Source organism: Artemia sp. Qi Xiang Cuo, chromosome 6 (assembly GCF_049724085.1).
Source record: "Artemia sp. Qi Xiang Cuo chromosome 6, ASM4972408v1, whole genome shotgun sequence".
Taxonomy (NCBI): Eukaryota; Metazoa; Arthropoda; class Branchiopoda; order Anostraca; family Artemiidae; genus Artemia; species Artemia sp. Qi Xiang Cuo.
In genome coordinates, this window is record NC_142799.1 from 62,576,469 (window position 1) to 62,588,536 (window position 12,068).

Consider the following 12,068-nt stretch of genomic DNA (forward strand, 5'->3'; position numbering starts at 1 on the left):
AATTCACCCGACATCGAGAGCGGGATTCAGCATCCGTCACATTGGCCCAAAAATCTGGAACTCAATTCCTGTATCAGTTCGAGAATGCAGCAACAAGCGACATTTTCTAAGACTGGTGAAGAAATATCTTATGACTTGTTAAGCATTTTGTTCGTTAGGACTTTCTTTTTCGTTGTTGTAAAATTTAGTTAAAAAATGGCTGTGTATTTTCGTTGGCAATATTTTCAGCGCTAAAGTATGCCACCAGGCATGTGCGCTGTTTTGTGACATTTATTTATGTACGTGTTATAAATAAAAATATTCTACTCTACTCTACTCATTAGTCTTTCCTGGGATATTTCAGGTATGCCCTTCTAAGAGCCGAATGCACATAGTATCTTTTGATTGAATATTCTGACCCTTAGCCACTCCTAAGATACTGTAGATATATATTATTTTGATAGCCCGGATGCATAGAATGTCTTTTGATTTAGTTTAACATCCCTCTCAGCATTTCCTGAAGGCTCAAGTACTGTTCAAAATGTCCTGAAAGTTTAAACTTAATTTCATCAGTTGTTCCTGAGATATGGCTGATGCACCCTTTTCACCCAGACTTCAAATTATCTGATAATTGAGGAATATTTCAGGAATTTTGAGAATCACTGTTTTTATGGAAACAGGTGAGAAACCAGTGATTACTCACCTCCATCATCATAAAGCCACCAAACGTCGATATAACCTTTCTGCTGTTTCTTCCTAAACTGAGTCAAACTATCTAAGACAGGTCTTGGAATGTTCTCACCAAAAGCGGATCTAAAATCAAAAGATTAATTATAGAAGAAAAACATTAAGTATCAGGCAATTTCAAACACAAAGAAATATTCTCATAATACAGAAATAAAATACAGCAAAAAAATAACATTAATGAATTCTAAGAAAAATATAATAATATAGAAGGGGGACCTAGACTAGACTGTCGTTTGATTTTGTGAGTTTTTACCACTGTATATATAATTAGGCAGTAAGTTTATCGCAGATGATTTCTGGTACTTCATTCTCGGTGCGAATAAAAAGCTCCTCCCACTTATTCATGCATTAGTGGGTTGCTGTGTATGCGTCAATCAATGAGAAATGATTCAAAATTGTATTATTCGTAATTCCGAAAGCAGAAAAAAACTTGGTGAGCCGGCCAAGTCGTTTGCAACTGTCCCATCTCACAGGTATGACTTAATTTATATAAAAATTATGACTTAATCTATTATTTATATACTGTGGACTTAACTGATTGGCCTATAGGATTTCTAAAAATGGGGGCGGGGGGTTGATGAAATTTGTGAAAATAATGAATTTTTGTTTCTTCTAATTACTGGTGGAATAGATGTGATGGTTTCAGGGGCGGATCCAGGATTTTTTTAGGGGGGAAGGGGGCACAAAATAGGTTGATCCGATAAACTTACGTTAGGAGTAAGTTTAATTAATGCAAACTTGCGGTAGTTAGGTAAATTACACTACTTTAGACTACGTTAGGAGGGCGCCCCCCCCTGGATCCGCCACTGGATGGTTTATCATTTTTTTTTCACGTCGTGATATTTATTTTCTCAGATTTTAGTTCCTGTGAAATTTGAAAAGGCTAATTACCGGTTTTGGCGGAGAGCCAAAATAAGAGCTAGTTTCGTTTTCAATCAATGTTTTTGCGTGAAATAGATAAACCTTTCCTGAAGCTTGGAGAATAAACCTCTCTGCTTGAAAATCTTGATCCTTAGTGTCTTAAGATAGTAACATAGGTACCTGATTGAAGCCAATTTGAGGACTTGGGTTTTTATTATTGGTTGCTGTGGTAAAAGTTGCCACAATAGCCCTATCCAAGAAAATACCAAACGTCTGTTAAGAAGTGTTTTTCGTAAAATTCTTAGGGAGTTCAATTTCAATTTCAGAAAATTGAAGGACATCACACATTTTAGTGGCAGATCCAAAATTTTACGGAGCTTTACGCTAGAAAAGCTCCTATTATAGAATATTCTTCCAATTTGTTTACCAGAAAATAAATACAGTGCATTTCTTACTGCTGAGTCTGTATAATCTTAGACCTTTTAAGGCACAATTTCTAAAATATTTCTAAAACTTTTTTCTAAATAGGAACTATAAGAAATAATACAGTTTTAGCTATATATTTCAAAGATTTCAGCCGCTAAATTTTACGTTTGATTTTCCAGGGCAACAGAATGGCTAACAGTATGTGGCCGGGAGGATATTGTGAGAAAACCCGATTTTACTACTTATATAAGGAAGTATGCCAATGTATGGAATCGCCATTTTGGCCGATCAGACCTTGTTTGTGAGGAAGAGGGTCTTCACGGCAGACATCGGAAAGTTAAATTCAATGCTATACCATATCTGCTCTTACCCACTAATCCAGAGACTATCGAAGGCCAGAGGCTGTTTTCTGCAAGTGACTGTGTTGTGAGGAAGGAGTCTAAGACAATAAAAGACGGTGTCAGAGTAACCTTAAGTGATGCTATGGTTGTAGATCCGAAAAGTCACAAGCTGAATGAAGTTAATTTCACTTTCGTCCCTGCCTTAAAAATCATTAACGAAGAAGAAAATGTGTCCCATTCTTCAGAGATAACTGATTCTTCTAAGCAAAATAATTATTTGCTGATGCTTTCTAGCTTTTCCTTCGTCGTAACTCGTAGTTTGAATCCAGAAGTCTCCCCGAAGGACCGAACCGGGCACGCCATTCTTCAGGACGGGGTAGAGCTCACGAAATCAGTGATGGCCTTGCTAGACCGGGAAGAAGGGGGCTTTTTCGTAATGGAAAGAGAAACGCTCTTGCCTCATATAACCAGTTTGATGCAACTCCTAGAAAACGTAGAATCCCCACAATATGAAAATGAAGATACCCGTGAAAAATCCGTCTTGACAACGCCAAAAAAGAAAAGACCACATGACGAATAAACTCCCCCTTACCTAAAAAAGTTAAAAGGTTATCTGACGAGCTGCCTCAGAACTCAACAGATGGAAAATTAGGGATGAGGGAGAGGGTAGAAATGGAGTGCACGGAGCAGCTTCCAAGCTCGAAAAAGAAAATGATACAAAGTCAAGTCAGGTATACACAACGTAAAAAGAGGTTTAGACAGATCATCAAAAACCAAGAAAAAATGATATCGAGATGCCGTGCTAGAAATTGTGTAATGAAAGCAAAACTGAAACAGCTTTCTGGAACTAGCAAAAAAGAAAGGATTCTTGATGTAGCAAACACCCTTCTTAGTGATCTTACACTAAGGATGATCCAGTCTGAAATTTGGAGAGGAAAAAAACGTCTACCATACACAGAAGATGAGAAAAAATGGCTTTGTCGCTCTACTTCACGTCACCCTCTTCTTATGTGACTATCAAGAAAGCTGGTATTTTTCAGTTGCCGTCGCTTCCGACTATTCGTAGATACTTAAGAATGCTCGAAGCGCGAGATGGCATTGATGACGACGTATTTCAATTGCTAGAAGCTAAACTAGAGAAACAAGCTGATAGATTTTGCACATTAGCTGTGGATGACAAATCACTGAAACTTGGATTAACTTAAGATCGGTTTAAGGATGTAGTTACCGGAATTGATAGTGATGGAAAGCTGGTAAAATTTGCAACTTTTTCATGCTCCGAGGTATTACAGATAAATGGAAGCAGCCGGTTGGTTACTTTCTTACTGAGAAAGGGCCGAAAGGTAACCAGCTGCTGACTATGGTTAAAGAATGCGTGCAGAGGTGTAAAAATATTGGATTACAAGTCAAGGCTTTGATCTCTGATCAGGGGGGGACTTCAGAGGACTTGTAAAGAATCTTGGTGTCAGCGAGAAAAAAATATTTTTTGGCTTCAGTGGAGAAAAAGTGTATTATATTTATGACCCGCCCCACTTATTGAAAAGTGTCAGAAACAATCTACTGAAAAATGAAATTTTGTTTGAAGATGGCCAAGCGTCTTGTGTCGACGTTATCAATCTTTTTAAAATCGATTCCCGATATAAAAGGCAGGGCTGCCCCGCGCCTAAGCACGCGTCATGTGTTTCCTTCCAATTTTGACAAAATGAAAGTGAAACTAGCAGCCCACGTTTTCAGCCACTCCGTTAGCTCTGCGCTTAGATTTTATGCCAAGAAACATGCAATTCCTTCAAAGGCAGAAGACGCTGCACAGATTTTCACCTTTTTGACAAACTGTTTGAAAGTGTAAATGGAAGTTCTATTCTAGATCCAAAATCTCATCGACGAGGTATTACGGAGAAATCACAATCGTACCACTTTTTAAGAAACTCAGTTGACTTTTTAACAAAGCTTAAATTTTTAAACAGAAGTACAAGAAAGCCTGTACTATCTATCAACTCAGAAAGCCTCACTATCAACTCAGTCCTCTCTATAACTGATGATCTTCTTGGTAGAGGCGTAAAATTTGTATTTCCACGACGGCTCAACCAAGAAAACTTGGAAAATTTCTATGGCCAAATAAGACAAGGTGGAGGGTATTGCAACAAACCTACATCCAACAGGTTTGCAGTTCTATATCGACAGGCAACATGCAAGTTGTTGGTTAGTAGCCGCAAAAATACAGGCAACTGCGAGCCAATTCCTAACCAGGGAAATATTTTGGTCAACTTCCTTTCACAAAAAAAGTGACATACCGCAGGTGAAGCTGACTGGGCTTACCACGGCTCACCAAAGCAATAAGCTTCTGTGTGAGGAGAAGAGTAAAGACTTTCGTGAAATATCTAACAGCCTAGAAAATTACACCTTTACATATATCACGGGCTTTTCTGTTAAGAGGCTGCTAATTTGGCACAAGTGTCGATGTGTGCTTAAAAGTCTATTCAAGATGATAGTGAAGTTTTCGACGAAATTTATTGTTTTATGGGAGAAAAGGCCTACAAGCAGTCAAGCCTGAATTTATCCAGCCTTACAGCTCCTTCGCTATGAGTCGTTTCGTTTCTGTAAGACTGTGACTCCATTTTCCTCAAACATTGTAGAAATTCTTGTTGGAAACCGGGACTAACCAATCGAATTTGGCTTGAGTGCAAAGACCTGAATTGGGAAACTGGCTGCGAGGACTTCCCCCTTGAACAATTTATAAGATTTTTTTTCGCGCACACGTGCATATTACGAATTAAAATGTAAGAATCGGGAAATCGAGAGACGTACATATTAAGGAAAACGAACTAGCAAATAATTATCTTTGTTTTAGTACTTTAAATATTCGACTTTCCCTTTTTTACCAAAGGGGAAAATATTTTTAAAAATTTTCTTCGATTGTCTCCTTAATGAGCTCTTCGTTACTACAGACAATAAAAATCAAACCAATATCAATAGACATATGTGAAACGTGGAAGTGACTATATTTAATTTAGCTGCAAGTCTACATTCATGCCCACCACGTAATTTCCCTTTGAGAAAAAATTGATAAAACTTTTAAAACTAAAATATCAATGCGAAGCGCCAAATATCATAATCAAATATCATCGCTTTATGGCATTGTTCAAATAGAACTCATTTTTAACTTGATTATCGTTGTAAATTCATTCTTTGTCTTTCTTTCCATTCTTAAACCAATTTAATATATACCTTCTGCATTATTACAGCCCACTATATATATACATTCATATAAATTTATATGCAGCGTTACAGCCATAGCAATTATTCTCTTTTCCTTTTTTATTCTTTAATAATAATTTCTGGTCGTTTTGAGTTTGAGTTATTGTATGCTTCCATTTCTACTGACCTTAAGTTTAATATGGCCTTTACTTTTCTTAAAAAAAAACTTTCTTTTTCGTAAAGACTGACCAATTTAATTTGGTCAGTCTTACTTACATATATTAGTGTTAAAAAATTGTCGAAGTTACAAGTCCGTCGGGCAGAAAAAAATTATATAATCAAGGTTCTAGCCTGTAAATTTGCCGAGCAAAAGAAAAAGAGAAGAAAAAAGGCAAAAGAAATAAGCTAATCAAAATTCTAGCCAAAGGCGTCCACCTCCTCCCAAAGTCTTGTATCCACCAATGCGTCCAAGAAGTTGTCCGGTGAGGAGCGAAGGGGATGAAAGCGGGAATGCAACATCAAGTACCAGAAAAAACTTTATACTTTCCCCTCCCCCTTAAAAAGAAAGAAAACAAAAAAATAACTGTAAATATTTCCCTCAATAACAAAGACATCAGAATTAGCCTATTAAATAACCATCTTGTTCTACCTTCCTATATTTCCTGTGTTAATTAGTTGGGTATGTTATAAACATTTAACCGTATTTCATTAAATTTCTCGTCTTGAACAGACTGTTGGATCATTGTTTTTCCATTTTTGTTTTTTCTTAATTTTTTCCACTAAAAAATATGTACCCGCTTGTTTTAGGGCTTCTTGGTTGCTGCTTTTTTAGAGTACAAAGAAAAAAAAACGTCTATTTTACAAATACCCAACAGGGAAAAAATACTTCCGAAAAAAATTGACTGAAACGTTTGCCGAAGAAATTCATACGATTAGAAAGTCCACGAGACACAACTACTGAAAATGATCCCTTATTGAATAGAGCTACTAACCTTAACAGAGCTACTAACCCCTTATGAGCACTTGTCACGTTTTAAGGCGTGACATAAGTCCATATATCGTGAACATTTTTATTTGTTTTCTAATCTTTGTCATTTCCAAAGAAGGAGCTGATTAAGAATTAAACCTAGTGGAAAGTATTTTACAAAACCAACCTAAACTGCATGTTCAAACAACAAGCATAACTCTAGTAGCATCTATTTCTACTAATGACAATCCAAGCACCAAGTTATCTGATTCACTACCAATTCTTCATTATTTTTCAGAGATATGAGGGACGGAACCGACTAAACAAATTAAGTCTTTTGTAAGTTTAATACTTCATATGAACGTATGGCCTACAGAAAACAAGGCCCGTTATCAAGGCCCTATGCAGGCGTAGGGAAATTAGAATTTTCGTCCGACTCGTAAAAACGTAATAAAAATGAACATAAGCAAATGTTGATGAATTTTTATAGCGTTTTTTTCGTAAACCTCCTGCGCCAAAAAAATACGCCACCCCGGGAACAAAAGTCCTAGATACGCCCTTTGCGAGGGGACTCCAACTTATTTTCATTGAAAAAAAAAAAAGATGGTAAAATTCTTGGCTAAGGAAATTCCATTCTCCAGAACAGAAGCTAACCAGAGACACGCATGAAGAATTACTAAAACTGAATGAGAAATCTTCGTCGCCGTTCCAGATCGAAAACTGCTGAACGAGAGCAGTTTTTACTGTATGTCGAATAATGATCAAGGCTTTACACAAAATGAGGATGCTTTTCTTAGGGATTAAAAGACTAGGTTAGAAGAACAACAGATCCAGTGTTGGGCTGTTGATAAAAAAAATTGACTAGTTATATATATATATATATATATATATATATATATATATATATATATATATATATATATATATATATATATATATGCGTATCGACTTGCCAACTATGAGTGGTTTGATTCGGACATTTCAATTTCGGGTATAATGAACTAGTGAATTTAAGGGGGGATTTGCTTAAAACTGGATGACGAGGTGAAACTGGGGATACTTCAATCAACATCTGCTAGATCCACAGTGGCAAGAGGTAGCCTTATTTGAAAAGGTTATTAGGCCCGTAGATAGGAGGTTTTTCCTTTAACTGAATCAGAATCGTTTGTTTTTGAATGTGGCTTTATCAGCATTGAAATACATATGTATGTATATATTTATTTATGTCAATTTTTGATGGATGATAAATAATAAAAATTACTCCAAAAGATTGAGAAATATCGAGGAAAACCCATTTCAGTTGTCTAACTATCATTTTTCCCATTTGAAACAATGGCGTATATCTAAAAATAGGACATTTCTAATCTAGTTACAGCTTATGTCAGTCATAGGTTCTTTTCTCACTTTATTAGTATATGGGATTTTTGTAAATATTTGCGGTACTTGTGATAGCTAGATAAAATATTTGTATTTACTGTATATTTGCAGCACCTTTTAATGTTTATTAATTAAAAAAACTTTTTCCAAAAAATAAGTTTTTCAAAGAAAAGTAAAGAACTCCATTAAACAATAAATGAGCAAAAATAAAATCAAATAATCTACCAAGCGTGAGACAACCACAAATCAGCATCGATGAATAAATGAAACCCAAAACGAACAGAAATTACATTAAATAACCGACTCAAACTCAAAACGAACAGAGATTAAAATAAGTGGGGCTCAAAACCCCTATGCCTTCCCAAGGCCAGAACATAATTTGTACTTTACTAAAAAAATACGAATGAAAGTGCATTATCAGTTTTATATACATATACTGATATTTAGTAATCAAAATGATAATATTATGTGATTTATTAAAGTTATAAAAGTAAAAACATTTACATTTTTTTCAGTAAAGTGCAAATTATGTTCTGGCCTTGGGAAGGCATAGGGGTTTTGAGCCCAACTTATGTTAATTTCTGCTCGTTTTGAGTTTGACTCGGTTATTTATTGTAATTTTATTGTAATCTGAAAATTTTGATTAGATGTGTTTGGGGGAATGGGGGGCGTGAGAGGGGGGTTAGTTACCCTCAAATCACTTTCAACTATTAAAAAAGGCCCTAGCCCTTTCAATTTCCAATTGAATGAGCCCCTTTTGAAGTTTTTACGACAACTCTATCATTAAAAACCTTATATGTCCCCAGGGCATAACTTACAACCTTTACCCTGGGGACTCAGGGGGTTTGTCATCCTTAAATAGATAATTAACGGAACTTTCAACTACGTTAAACAAAATGGCTATCTCTAAAATTTGATTAAATGTGTTTGGGGAAATGGTGGGCGTGAGAGGGGGGTTAATTACTCTCCACTCCCTTTCAAATATTAAAAAGGGCAATTTCAATTTCCAATCAAATGAGCCCCTTTTAAAATTTCTATAACAGCTTTCTATATAAACCTTATATGCCCCCTTGGCATAACCTACAACCCTTGCACTGAGGGCTCTGATGGGGTTATCATCCCAAGAGACCTAATTTCAATAACTTTCGACTACGTTGAACAAAATGGATATCCCAAAATTTTAATTGGATGTGTTTGGGGAAATTGTGGGCGTGAGAAGGGGGTTAGTTGCCCTTCAATCACTTTCGTATATTGAAAGGGCACTAGCCCATTCAATATTCAATTGAATAAGCCCTTTTTGATGTTTTTACAACATCGCTTTCTATAAAAACCTTAAATGCTCCCAGGGCATAACTTACAACCCTTGCCCTGAGGGTTGTTGGGGGGAACATGGATTGTCATCCTTAAAGACCTAATTTCCAAAACTTTCAATTACGTTGAATAAAACGGCTGTCTAAAAGTTTTGATTTCCAATCGAATGCGCCCTTTTTCAAGTTTCTAAGACAAAGATTTCAACAAAAACTTATATGCCCCCAGGGAATAACTTATAACCCTTGCCCTGAAGACTGTGGGGGGACTGTCCTGCTCAAAGGTATAATTTCCTGAACTTTAACTGCGTGGAACAAAATGGCTATCTAAAAATTTTGATTGGATGTATTTGGGGAAATGGTGGGCGTGAAAGGGGTGTTGGTTGCCTTCCAATTACTTTCGACTATTAAAAAGGGCACTAGCCATTTAAATTTCAAATCGAATGAGCCCTTATTGAAGTTTCTACGACAACGCATTCTATAAAAACTTTATATGCCCCCAGGGCATAGCTTACAACCCTTTTCCTGGGGGCTGTGAGGTGGTTTTCATCCTCAAATACCTAATCTACAGAACTTTAAACTACGTTGAATAGAATGGCTATCTCGAATTTTGAATGGATGAGTTTGTGGAAAAGGTGGGCGTGAGAGGGGGGTTAGTTGCGCTCCAATCACTTTCAACTATTAAAAAGGGCACTAGCCCTTTGAATTTCCAATCGAATAAGCTTTTTTTGAAGTTTCTACGACAACACCTTCTATAAAAAAACCTTTTATGCCCCCAGGGCATAACTTACAACCCTTGCCCTGAAGGCTGTGGGGATGTGTCCTCCTCAAAACATAATTTTTATCTGCAAAATCAACTACGCTGAACAAAATGGTATCTCAAAATTTTGATTGGATGTATTTCGGGAAATGGTGGGCGTGAAAGGGGTGTTAGTTGCCTTCCAATCACTTTCGACTACTAATAATGGCACTGGCTTTGAATATACAATCGAATGAGCCTGTTTTGAAGTTTCTACGACAACGCCTTCTATAAAAACTTTAAATGTCCCCAAGGAATAACTTAAATACCTTGCCCCGAGGGTTGTGGCGGAGTGTTCTCCTTAAAAATATATTTTCTATCTTGAAATGAACTACGCTGAACAAAATGGCTATCTCAAAATTTTGATTGGATGTGTTTGGGGGAATGATGGGCGTGGGGGGGGGGGCCAGTATATATATATGCCATTGGGACTCTGAGGGGTTTGTCATCCTTAAATACATAATTTACAGAACTTTAACTACGTTGAACAAAATGGCTATCTCAAAAATTTAATTGGATGTGTTTGGGGAAATGGTAGGCGTGAGAGGGGGGCTATTTTCCTTCCAATTACTTTCAACTATTAAAAAAGGCACTAGCCTTTCAATTCCCAATTGAAAGAGCCCCTTTTGAAGTTTTTAAGACAACTCTATCATTTAAAACCTTATATGCCCGAAGGGCATAACTTACAACCTTTGCCATTGGGACTCTGAGGGGTTTGTCATCCTTAAATACGTAATTTCCAGAACTTTAACTGCGTGGAACAAAATGCCTATCTCAAAATTTGATTGGATGTGTTTGGGGAAATGATGGGCGTGGAAGGGGTGTTAGTTGCCTTCCAATTACTTTCGACTATTAAAAAAGTTACTAGCCATTTCAATTTGTTATCGAATGAACCATGTTTGAAGTTTATACGACAACGTGCTCTATCAAAACCTTATATTCTCACTGGGCATAACTTACAACCCTTGTCCTGAGGGCTGTGAGGGGGTTGTCATCCTCAAAGACCTAATTTACAGAACTTAAAACTACGGTAAATAAAATGGCTATCTCAAAATTTTGATTGAATGTGTTTGGGGGAACGATGGGCGCGGGGCGGTTAGTTGCCCTCCAATCACTTTCGGCTATTAAAAAGGGCACTAGTTACTACAATTTCTAATCGAATGAGCCCTTTTCGAAGTTTCTACGACATCCCCTTCGATACGAAGTGCCTGGGTATGGAGAAGAAAAAGAAGAAGAAAAAAGAAAAATAAATAATACATTGTGCCCACGTCGTTCTTTACTTAAAAAAAGGCACTAGCCATTTCAATTTCTAATCAAATGAGCCCTTTTTGAAGTTTCTACGACAACGCGTTCTATAAAAACTTTATATGCCCCCAGGGCATAACTTACAACTCTTGTTCTAAGGGCTGTGAGGGGGTTGTCATCCTCAAAGACCTAATTTACAGAACTTAAAACTACGTTGAATAAAATGGCTATTTCAAAATTTTGATTGAATGTGTTTGGGGGAATGATGGGCGCAGGGAGGGGCTAGTTGCCCTCCAATCACTTTCGACTATTAAAAAGGGCACTAGCTACTACAATTTCAAATCGAATGAGCCCTTTTGAAGTTGCTACGACATCCCCTTCGATACGAAGTGCCTGGGTATGGAGAAGAAAAAGAAGAGGAAAAAAGAAAAATAAATAATACATTGTGCCCACGTCGTTCTTTACTTAAAAAAAGGCACTAGCCATTTCAATTTCAAATCAAATAAGTTCTTTTTGAAGTTTCTACAACATCATATTCTATCAAAACCTTATGTGTCCCCTGGAGATAACTTACAACTCTTGCCCTGAGGGCTGTAAGGGGGTTGTCATCCTCAAATACCTAATTAACCGAACTTAAAACTATCTTAAACAAAATGGTCATCTCAAAAATTTGATTGGATGTCCTTGGGGGAAATATGGGCGTGGGGAGGGTCTAGTTGCCCTCCAATCACTTTCGACTATTAAAAAGGGCACTAGCCCTTTGAATTTCCAATCGAATGAGCCTTTTTTGAAGCTTCTACGACAAGGCAACCAAAGTCCATTTT

The 12,068-nt window shown here is 36.8% G+C and overlaps 1 protein-coding gene across 2 annotated transcripts in view; it reads right to left on the bottom strand.

Moving 5' to 3' along the window:
- Positions 1 to 12,068, bottom strand: part of LOC148951487 (bumetanide-sensitive sodium-(potassium)-chloride cotransporter-like) — a 199,734-nt gene that overhangs the window by 22,479 nt on the left and 165,187 nt on the right. For both annotated transcript variants that reach the window (XM_089090907.1, XM_089090906.1), the window contains one exon: positions 683 to 792. In XM_089090907.1, coding sequence (XP_088947033.1) covers positions 683 to 792 — 110 coding nt within the window. The remainder of the gene's footprint in view (positions 1 to 682; positions 793 to 12,068) is intronic.